The sequence below is a fragment of the Lipotes vexillifer genome, unplaced genomic scaffold, assembly GCF_000442215.2.
Source record: "Lipotes vexillifer unplaced genomic scaffold, Lipotes_vexillifer_v1.1 scaffold70, whole genome shotgun sequence".
NCBI classification, from domain to species: Eukaryota; Metazoa; Chordata; class Mammalia; order Artiodactyla; family Lipotidae; genus Lipotes; species Lipotes vexillifer.
Genome location: NW_006789896.1, coordinates 4,148,777 through 4,160,321, shown reverse-complemented (window position 1 = coordinate 4,160,321; position 11,545 = coordinate 4,148,777). Strand labels below are relative to the sequence as shown.

The 11,545-nt window shown below is 50.3% G+C and overlaps 1 protein-coding gene across 1 annotated transcript in view; it reads left to right on the top strand.

Moving 5' to 3' along the window:
* Positions 1–11,545, top strand: part of ZFHX3 (zinc finger homeobox 3) — a 170,691-nt gene that overhangs the window by 2,393 nt on the left and 156,753 nt on the right. Inside the window, exons 2-3 of the mRNA XM_007462992.1 lie at positions 1–369; positions 5,995–6,491. The exon at positions 1–369 is cut by the window's left edge and continues 8 nt beyond it. Of these exons, the coding sequence (XP_007463054.1) occupies positions 1–369; positions 5,995–6,491 (866 nt within the window). The remainder of the gene's footprint in view (positions 370–5,994; positions 6,492–11,545) is intronic.

The window sequence follows — 11,545 nt, the reverse complement described above, 5'->3', positions numbered from 1 at the left end:
CCAGTATCGGCAGCTCCTGTGGGGCCCCCTCGCCCACCAAACCAAAAACCAAACCCACCTGGCGGTGCGAGGTGTGCGATTACGAGACCAACGTGGCCAGGAACCTCCGCATCCACATGACGAGCGAGAAGCACATGCACAACATGATGCTGCTGCAGCAGAACATGACCCAGATCCAGCATAACCGCCACCTGGGCCTCGGCAGCCTGCCCTCGCCCGCTGAGGCCGAGCTCTACCAGTACTACCTGGCCCAGAACATGAACCTGCCCAACCTGAAGGTGGACAGCGCGGCCCCAGACGCCCAGTTCGTGATGGGCGGATTCCAGCTGGATCCCGCCGGGCCCATGGCCGCCATGACGCCCGCTCTAGGTGAGGCTTGGCTCCGTGTGTGTCTGTTCTGAGGATGGGAGTTAAACCGGGGGAAGCCGCGAGTGGGCCGAGATCGTGTTGACTTGGTGGATTCTGTCGAGTCCTGTGGATTTGGGGGATCTTTATTTTCTTGAGAGGTGTTTTGTGCTCAACTTGAGCGTCCAGCCCTCACGTCTTTTTCTCAAGAATCCCTTGAACTCTGTGTGAGCCTGTGGGAGATGGTTTGCGTCCAACAGAGACATGATTACACGCCGGCTCCACGGGCTGGGATTAAAATTTAAGTGTTTCCTCTAGTTTTTGGCTTCGGGTCAACTTTCCCTTCTGTTCCCATTCCCCCCTTTCTCTGTCCCTTTCTCGATTTGAAAAATTGCCACAATTCCCCTAAACTTTGGGGTTCCATTAAATATTTATCGAAACGTACAGGAAACGGTAGCTGGAGTTTTAAATAGGGACAAGTCATCTCCGGAAGAGGAACTGGAAACCGTAGTGTGCCTTATTTAAATAAGCCAAGGCTGGGTCTGAGCTGACTGGGAGCCACCCAGATACGTTTCTCAGAGCTCTCCAGTGTTTTCACCAGGACCTTGATGAAAGAGACGGGTTCTTTCTCTTTCTTACTTTGCGTGAGTTGCCAGTGATCAGTGTTAGTTGGGAATTAGATGACCCTGGGGCACCGTGAGGAGTGGTGTGATAGATGAGAGATGACTAAATTCTAAAATTGTAAATTAAAGAAAGCCCAGTTTTAATATCAGATCCCAGTTAACGGAGCCTTTGTTGCCATGGAGAACGTGGCTCCATGTTAGAAGACATGGGTTGGCTGTTTTACCATTGGATTAATAGAGCTAGAACAGGACCAAGAGGATGGGATTTGAATGCCCAAAGCTGTGACTCTTTTTTTGTTTCATTTTTTTAAAAGTTTTTATTGGAGTATAGTTGATTTACAGTGTTGCGTTTCAGGTGTACAGCAAAGTGAATCAGTTGTGCATATGCATATGTTCACTCTTTTTTTTTTTTTTTAAGATTCTTTTCCCATTGACAGAGTATTGAGTAGAGTTCCCTGTGCTATATACTAGGTCTTTATTAGTTATCTATTTTATATATAGTAGTGTGTATATGTCAATCCCAATCTCCCAGTTTATCCCTTCCCAACCCCCCCACCCCCGCACCCCCTGGTAACCGTAAGTTTGTTGTCTACATCCACGACTCTACTTCTGTTTTGTAAATAAGTTCGTTTGTACCTTTTCCTTAGATTCCACATATAGGCGATACCATATGATATTTGTCTTTCTGTGTCTGACTTACCTCACTCGCTGTGACAATCTCTAGGTCCATCCATGTTGCTGCAGAAGCCATGACTCTTTATGTACAAAGAACCATGACCATTTCTGGGGGAGAGCTTCTATAGCAAGAAAATGTACAAACCAGTTTTGTGAGGACCAGTGTGATGGCTGGGCCCCTCCTGCCCCAACTACGCGTGCCTCGGACACGCACTGCCTGGTCTTCATTCCCTGATCCCGCTAACCTCTTGAGACCAGCAGTGATGTCCTGAATGAAACAGGATACCCTTCCTGACATGGGAGTGAGTTGTTCTCGGCAACAAAGCGTGAGCAAGTGCCTTTATCCTAGGATGGCTTAGGTTCATGCCAGAGGGCTAAACCTCCCCAGTAGGCACATCTTTATTTGTGTGGTGTTGCAGTGCTAATGGCTGCTGATGAGTTATATTTCACAGCATTTAATTTGTTGTTCCTACCATGCATTTAAATTTGAATCCTTGCTACTTTAATCTTGTTTTCTGTTTTGGAACATTGACCTGTTGATCTTTTCTTACCAAACAATTTGGAGATGTTTTACCCACTGGTTAATCATCATGGATGCATAGGGATCAGTCATCTTATTCGTCCCCAGAGTGAACCACAGGGGATGCACACCTTCGACTCAGTACTCGAAGACTTTTCACTTTTTAAAGCCTATGGGAATTGGGGTTTTCTTGTCTAGAGATTTAAAATCTTGGGGAGGCAGATCTTGGAGTAAATCAAAGATAATGTAAGTGGAATGAAGACACAGAAAATGGGTGGGTTCATACTGGGTCACAATGAAGACTTTTTAATTACCTTGAAAACCAGTAATTCTGACTAAGGCTTGAATTGAGTGGTAGAGAAATAGTTTGCTTTTAACACCTGCTGTCTGTGAGTCTGCGGGGCATCATGCATTCCGGGCAGATGGCAGATGCACATACGTGGAGGATCCAGACTTTATTTCTTAAAGAGAATAGAGTGATAGAGTGCTTCCTTCTGAAGACCGTGTCCAGGTAGCCAAGGAGGGCGCTGAATTTCCAGTGTCGCTGCTTGTCAGCCGAGGTGAGTCTCTGGAGACCTCCTGTGCCTGCCTTAGGCCGCAAGAGCCGTCGAGGTGGCGTGAGGGTGACAAATACTTTGTGCCGGAGGCCGGCGTGGGTATGATAGGACGTATCCACTTGGACCCACAATTTAAGTCGCACGACCTCTGTAGAGGCCAACGTATGCAAAATGCAAAGCGTGACTTTCAGTTCTGTCTGCAGCTCAACTGATTCTTCCTTAGGCTGTTAATGAGAAGGCTGTGGGCGTTACTAGGTGTTACTGGGCTCTACAGCGGGGAGGGAGTGTTTGTGAACTTCACTCTTGCTTTTACACAGTTAACGTTCTCATACTGCCTTTGACAGAAACTTCTCCTTCCTGTTACCAGACAGATGCTGATCTGGGGATGCTTTCTTCCTAGAGGCCTTCAGGGAGAAGTTCCGCACCCTCGGTCTGGTCTGGTTGAATTTGCCTCCATTTGCAGACCAGATATTAGGCTTGAGGCCAGATGAACATCCTTCCAGACATTCGGTTGGACTACAGTTGAGCACAGCACCGAAAAATGGGTAGCTTGCCAAGGCGTCTACAAGTTGCCCGAGTAGCCAGCCAGCCCCAGGACACCTGCATGAGCTTTAAGAGCTCCTCTGATTCTGCTTTGGTTTTTTTGTGTGTGATTTTTCGGTACGCGGGCCTCTCACTGTTGTGGCCTCTCCCGTTGCGGAGCACAGGCTCCGGACGCGCAGGCTCAGCGGCCATGGCTCACAGGCCCAGCCGCTCCGCGGCATGTGGGATCCTCCCAGACCAGGGCACGGACCCGCGTCCCCTGCATCGGCAGGCGGACTCCCAACCACTGCGCCACCAGGGAAGCCCTGATTCTGCTTTTGATTGTAGAAGGTGTCTTTTAATCCCTCTGCCTCTCTGAGGGTGTGCTCGTGGGTGGGACTCAGGTGCCAGGGTGTCAGCTTCCAGCCTTAAAGTCAGGTGTGTGGGGGACATGGGGCCCACTCCTCTCCAAGACCATCTGTCCGGCACGATTCATGAGTAGGCACCTGCTAAGTTCTCAATGTGGGCGCTCTCCTACCACCTGCCTGTGAATTGGGTGAGGTCCCTCTATTTCTCGGGGGCTGAATTAGTTCCTTGCAGCCCTATGGATTTGTAGGATTCCAAGCCCTGGGGGTGTTTCTCCAGGGTATAGTTCTCAAGGGAGTTTTGGCTTGCCTGTCACCCACATTTCACTGCTTCTCTGCTTCTGTCTTTGATTTGCATTTCATTTTAAGAGCTTGGGATGGCAATAGGGACCTATTTCCTCTGCGTGTTCTGAGGACTTCTCATTTTCACTCAGGCATCCAGCAAGTGCCAGCTGAATTTCTCTTTAGAGCAATATTGATGCGCTGAGGTTAAATTTAAAAAGTGGAAAAGATCTGATGCTTCAGGTGGTCGGCATCAGAAACAAATATGTGTTTGCTCCTTGTCTTACCCTCCGGGCAGTTTCTGCTTTCACTGAACACCGCATATGTTTCATGGATGCTGTCTGGCCTTCCTCCCCATCAAGGGATGGAGCTTTTAGGCTTTTTTCCCCTATCTCTTTTTCTCTCTTGTCCTATAAAGAATGTCACAGTTATGGCTCCTCTCACCAGGGGAGATGGCAAGAGGGAAGACAAGCAGAAAGCTTCCCCAGTCTTCTGACATGCGTGCGCAAAAGATTTCTGTGTCTTGCTGGACTGTCCACAGGCTTCAGATGCAGCCACTCTGCTCAGTCAAGCCTGTACTGAGCTGCTCTCTCGAAGTGCCTTGTGTAGCATAAATAAGAAAAATCTTTTTTTCCCCAAATTATAACATCTTTTCCTTGATTAGCCACTAACTTGGATTCTAATCAGTCATTTAAAAAAATAAAATAACCTCAGCCCAACCACATGTAGAAGGTCAAGTTTAAATATCAGTTGGGGAGTGACAGGGGCAGACGTAATAGCTCAAGCGTGCGTATGTTTAGGGGAGAGGCAAAAAACAGAAGCCGAAGCTCAGCATTCTGCTTGACTGTTCGCTTCTGGGTAATGGAGGGAAGGCTGCTCTTTCCAGGCCTTTCCCGTGGTATAAATAAGAGCTCAAAGTATTAATTTACCGCTGGTGAATGAGGGCCGGTCCCTGGTTTACGCAGGGCAGTGATGGACTGAAAGAGCAGGGGTGGAGAGGGAGGAACACAGCTTTCTCAGGCCCTTCTTTTTCAGGGCTGTGAGCGGACCTCTGCGTTTCACTGTCCATCTTGATCCAACTTCCCAAACCTGTAACATTTTGGCTGCTTTTTACCTTGTCTGGCACATCAGACATTTGAGCCTCTGAGCAGGGGCCTGTGTACCCTCTAGAGGTTCAACAGGGAGAAGACTGGACCCTTGTCCTAAAGAGGCTACACCCTGATGGGGACACCGGCCAACGTGGCTCTGTATGTGGCTGAAATACGCCAAAGGAGAATGCGACACGTCCCACGTAGGGGGCTCATGGAAAGGAAATGATCGTATCTTGGGGAGGTGTGGGAGGAGCCAGCGCCACTGACAGGCAGGTAGGCTATTGACGAGTGGGCTGTGACGAGGAATAGGGAGATCTTTCCCGAAGTCTCAGATTTAGAGCTGTGCTGTCCAATACAGTAGCCACTAACCTAAATGTAAATGAATTAAAAATTAAAAAAAACTAAAAATTCAGTTCTTCAGTTATACCTTAGCCATATTTCAGTTGTCCAGTAGCCACACGTGACTAGTGGTTTCCACATTGGACAGTGCAGATACAAAATGTTTCCATCTTCGCAGAAAGTTCCTGTTCGATAGCACTGCCTGAGGTAAATTCTGGGCCCACTTCCGATTCACCATGAAGGCGTGGTGTCTTAGAATGCAGCTGTAACTCATTTCCAACATTTCAGGGACGGGAGTTTCAGATTCTGTTATGTCCAGTGAATGATGCTTTTATTTCTGTCTTTTCTTGGGTCTGAGCGAGGAGCTGAATTGAAATATTCAAGAGATTAAGTGGTTCCTACGTTCTTCTAGGCGTTCTTTTCCAAAAGAAGAAAGAAACAAACAAACATACAGCCTCCCACACATTTCAGAATGTCCATAGGAAAGATGCGAACACATCAAGTTGATTTTTGTTGTAGTTTTTCCCAGTTAGTAGCACCTTGCAGTGCTTGAAATGGGATCTCTTTTCTGCTGGAACCTGGGCTGAGGGTGGGGGAGGGCCGGTGGTGCCGCCTCAGTTAGGGCTGCCGCTGTGAGCCTGGCCTCTGATTCTCTGCCCCTCTCCTTCCCTGCAGTGGGCGGTGAGATCCCCCTAGACATGCGGCTCGGGGGCGGGCAGCTGGTGTCAGAGGAGCTGATGAACCTGGGCGAGAGCTTCATCCAGACCAACGACCCGTCGCTGAAGCTCTTCCAGTGTGCCGTCTGCAACAGGTTCACCACGGACACCCTGGACCTGCTGGGGCTGCACATGAACGTGGAGCGCAGCCTCCCTGAGGACGAGTGGAAGGCCGTGATGGGGGACTCGTACCAGTGCAAGCTCTGCCGCTACAACACCCAGCTCAAGGCCAACTTCCAGCTGCACTGCAAGACAGACAAGCACGTGCAGAAGTACCAGCTGGTGGCCCACATCAAGGAGGGCGGCAAAGCCAACGAGTGGCGGCTCAAGTGCGTGGCCATCGGCAACCCCGTCCACCTCAAGTGCAACGCCTGCGACTATTACACCAATAGCTTGGAGAAGCTGCGGCTGCACACGGTCAACTCGAGGCATGAGGCCAGCCTGAAGCTGTACAAGGTAAGACGCAGGCTGTCTCTGGAAGGGAGTGGATTGGCTCGCTGGGTGACGGGGAGGGCTGGGGGCGGACAGACACAGAGGGGCTGGGGGCTGGCTGGCGCCCTGGCGTGGGGAGGGGAGCTGGCCACCTGGTGGTGGGCTTCAGCTGGGAACTGCAGGGTCTGTGTGTGGGGTGCCTCATTTGGGGGGCAGGTTGTGTTTCCAGCAGCCCGATACTGTACATTGTTTCCTTTACGCTCCCACTGTCTTTAGAACGGACTTTTTTCCTACCTCACATTTGCCATTTCCCTAGTTCTGGCTTTGCCTTTGTTCTCCTGTGTTTCCGCTGTCTCCTGCAGGCTTTCTGTTCTCCTTTTCCATCTGGTTATTCCCCCTTTTTTAGTCTCTTCTCCCCGGATGCCCCATGGGGTTCTTTGTTTATTTGTTCATTCGTTTGTTCATTCATTCATTTATTCAACAGGTACACATTAATCCCCAGCCGGGTACCAGGCCCTGTTCTGGGCCTACATCCATGCATGAGGTAGACAAAACGTCCCTGCCCTCCTAGAGCTTCCGTTCTTTCTGGGGGTCGGGGGATGGATGACGAACACAGTGGATAAATTAGATGGTAGGCTAGAAGGTAGTGAATGCTGTGGGGAAAAATAGGGTCAGGTGAGGGGCCCCTTTGTTCTTTCTCGCTCTGCTTCCCGTGTCCTGCGCCTCCTTTCTCTTCGTCGTGTTTAAATTTTCCTCTTCTTGCTGGGCGTCCCCCATCCTCCTCCTCTTACTCTGTCCTCCCTGCTTCTTCCTTCCTTCCCGTCCCTCCTTCCTCACCCCTCCCTGCCCCCTCCATTCTTTCTCTCAGGCCGCAGACGGTAACAAGGAGGAGGTGCTCGGCTACTGTAAATAGTCCTTTCACTGGCATGGCAGAATTGCTCCAGACGCTTCTATTGATTTTCACTGGACTTAAAGCCTCACCTTTTTCTCTAATCATCTCATAATGGCTTTAGTATGAACAATCAGGTACAAATCGCCATAAATCTGCCCAGCCTCCCTCTCCATCCCTTCCACGCCCTCTCCCTCTCTTTCCGTTTCCCTCCCTTTTATTGTCAGTCTCTCTTCTTTCCGTTCACACCGTTTCCCACCTCTTTGGGCCAGCGAGCGCCAGGTTTCTCCTGACCCTGAGCTACTGTCATCCCCTTTCTGCTTATGGTGACTTTAAATGGAGACTCCAAGTAAGGAAGACTGTCATCCTCTCCCCATATCGGCCTCTGCCGAGATTGATAAGTGTGATTCATTTTACCACTGCTTGTTCTCAGCTTGTCAAGAGACCTGTGTAACATGGATGAGAGACCATTTTAGGGAAAGGAGGAGAAAGCAGGCATGAGGTAGTGGGAATAGAAGTTCTGGAATTGACTGCTGACTCTGGCACGGATGGGCTCAAGCGTTGCAGAGGGGAGGGTCTGGGCACCCGTCACCCCCACCCCCTGCCCTCTGTGAGCAGGACCCTCCCTGGATGGCTTCACCGTGTGCCACCCTCCTCAGCATCGGTTTAAATCGGAGGTTTTCATTGGCCACAGGGTGGTGCCGGTGTGGTCAGGAAAACCTGATGGAGAAACCGGTGGAAAAAAGAGTTTCAAAAGGACCCAACTGAGTGCAATTAGTACAGAGGACCCGGTGTGGCCCTGGAGGGTCGTATGCAGCTTCGATGGAGGTTGTTTAGAGGTGGCACGAAGCTGGCCTCTTCCATCTGAGGAAAAACATTGCCTTTTAGATTATAAAATGCGTGGGATGGTGATTAACTCTTCATGCTGTGACCTCCAGTAAGAGTGGACCAGCCCTTGGATTTGCTTCTGAAGGGCCTGGAACCTGGAGGATTTGCTAAGTACATACCTCTTTTGGTCCCCAGACCTCGTGCACTGGCCACACCTAGAGGATCGGGCTGTGGTGGTTTCCAGGGCGGATGTGAGGGAAGCCGTTTGAGTGTTTCCGTCTGTGCTTTGCTGAGCTAGCTCTGGATCCTCATCCCCTTATATATATATATATATACATATATATATATATATATATATATATATATATATATATATATATATATATATATATATATATTGTGTGTGTTTTTGAAGATGGAGGAAACTCCTGCTCCAAAAAGGCAGCATAGTAGAAGCGTAAGTATTGGGATGCGGGGTAGAATGTGGGAACCAGCGCTTACACGGGAGGTGCCCAGGCAGTGCATTTGGCTGGCACATCTTAGGGGTGACCTCCACCCACATTTGGGGCCGAGTCCCCCCTGTCAGGAGCCGAAGGTCGTCAGTCTCATCTCATTGGGTAACGAGTGTCCCTGTGACTCTGCTGTGGGGGCGGGGAGTTCTCCCACCCACTCCTGGATGTGACCCAGAAACTTAGCATCTCAGTGCCTGCCCCGGGCCTTTCTGTCCTACAGCGTGGCTGAGATAAACTCCTCTTGCCCCCGAGGGGGGGGGGGTCCCTCTCACAGGGTCTTGTGAGTCCTCGGATTTGGGGTGGGGCTTGGAGGTGTTTGAGAGTCAGTTTTTCTCTAGGCCCTGGTGTGGCCTGTGGTAAATGGAGATTGATTGCATGTTATTTTTCCTCTTGCTAATGTAATCCATTAGCCCAGCACATGCATAATCAGTTTAGAGCACAGTTAACTGGATATAATCGAGTTCTTTACTGTCTGCTAGAGAAACAGCTCCAGATGCTGCTGACCCGGGAGGGCGCCCGGCTTCTCACACACGGCCCTCCGCACTAACCCCTTCCCCAAGGCCGACCCTGACCCCCGCCCCACTCCCACGCCACCCACCCCACCTTGGTCCCCTGGCAAATTAACTCACGATCGGTCGGCGAGAGACCCACACTTGCTTTCTGCTGCATCTGCTCAAGTGGTCGTGATGCATCCGACTTCCTCGTCGGTCTCCCAGCCTCTCTTTCCCCTCCTCTTCCTTTGGCATGCTGAAGGAGACAGAGCAGCGGTCTCGGGAGATGCAAGCTGAAGTGTAGCTTTCCGGTCTGTCCTTGGACCACACACTGGTCCAGAGTCATTTCTCTTGGTGTCATAAATCCTGGCACTTACGTTGCTGGATTAGGACTGAGCTGTCTGAAAGCATGAGATAATTCCTAATCTGGACACAAGAGAGGGTTGGGCTAACCTGCAAAAAGGAGAAACTAGCGATACTCTCTCCCTTGCCTGGCTGGAATTGTCTAGTTTGGCTTATTGTGTGAGGGCGATTTTTAAATCGAGATTAACGTTCATCGAATTCTTCCTCCCTGCCTCCTGGAAGTGAAGGAAAGTGGGGGTCAGCTGGGGAGCCCCAGGCATCAGATGGAAGCTGTTTCCTTTTTTCTTTGCTCCCAGGTTACTTTTCTGAAGTGCTCGTGATTAAATTCCTTGAGTCTTTTTATTGGGTCTTAAATAGCCGTGGCTCTGGTCCAGCCCCCAGCCCCCTGGTCGTATGTCCAGAACCTCACAGCTGCCGTTACGGGCACTGTGATAGATTGACACAGAGACACAGCGGGAAGGCCAGGGGCCCCAGTCAGGCTGAGCTCTTGGTTTTTTGCCTATAGTGATTCATCTGAGCCGGAGTGGAAGTGTGTTGTGGGAAAGGTACTTGTCTTTCATTAGGGCTTGAGCTCCAGAACGGGAATTCCTCGCCTTACTGCTTTCCCACATAGATGTTCCCCTCTTCTCCTAGAGGACCTGCTCCCAGGCCCCGGTCTCCCACTCCTTCCCTGCACAGAGATGCGGGGTGTACTTGCTTGTCTTAAACAGGGGGGCAGCAGGTACTGCTAGCGACTGCCCTCCCCTCTCCTCCATGCTAGCGCAGATCCTGAGTCACTTTGTGGGTTCAGAGCTAGTGGGAGCCCTTCTGTGTTTATCTGGACTTGCCTGCTGTGTGGCTTCCCTGGTGAGCTCTCTGAAATTTTGTAGTGTTTTCCGCTTGGGGGAGGAGGGTGCAGAAAGCGCAGTTGGAGATCAGTGCACACCTGCCAACTATTAGAATCTGTTTTTCACTTTGATGTTTTTCTTCACCTGAGAGTCATTGGGATGGAAATCCATCAACTTGAGCAGAGAGATTAAGACCCCACCAGAATCTATTACTCAAACAGTTCCCAGCTGAGTTTTCTTTGATTGGGCCCAGCCCAAAAGTTTCATATTAATCTTAAATTATACACGAAGAAGGTTGTCTACCACAGGGTTGGGTCTGGGCCCCATGTGAGCTGCATCGGGCCAGCTAGGCAAACCGAGGGGGAGATGCCAGATCTGTTCGGTTTCAAGTAGGAGGTAGAGTATGGCACCAACTGACTGAACGATACTCACCCAAATTCTCCACATAGTGGGCTTTGATGCTTGCCATCCTGTTGGGATTACTCGAGGTAGAATGAAGGAAGAAACCCTCTGACAGACTCGGCATTACTTTAGCATCCATCTTCTCAGTTCTTTTCCCTGACGGGGTTCACTCTCCCAGCAGGGCAATAAATTCACCATAGGATGGATGGACGGATTGGAAGATGTACAAGTCAGACAGAGGTTTGGTTTGCAATTTGCATTCTTCATGCTCCTTTATGGGTGCACGGGGTGGGGGTCTTAGGCACACATCTGCACGCTTCATGCCCTCAGATGGTGACAGGCAGCCTTTGTGTTGCTTGGAAAGCAAAAAGCTGTCCCTCCTCCCTCCTCCCTCCTCCCTCCTCGTCCTCGTCCTCTCCACCCTGATGTGGCTTCATGTTTGAAGCCCTGGTACAGGTGCCATCTGGTTTCCATCGTCACTCTGGAGCCCGTTTCCTCAAACCTTGCTTTCTCATTAGGTCGACTATTTTTTTTAAGTGCATACTTATGCCTCTTCTCTCCATACCTTGGTGCTTTCAACCAAAAATGAAAGGCAGGGAATGTTTTCCCGTGGTTGATTTAGAAGGTGTGAAGGGCCAGATGTTTTGGTAAATTTGAGCACATTTTGCCTTCATGCCCTCCATCTCCTGGAGCAGCTGGGGCTCTGAAGTTCATTTCCCTCACTTGATGGCTGGGCTCTCGGGATGGGGGGCTTCTGGGGCTGGGC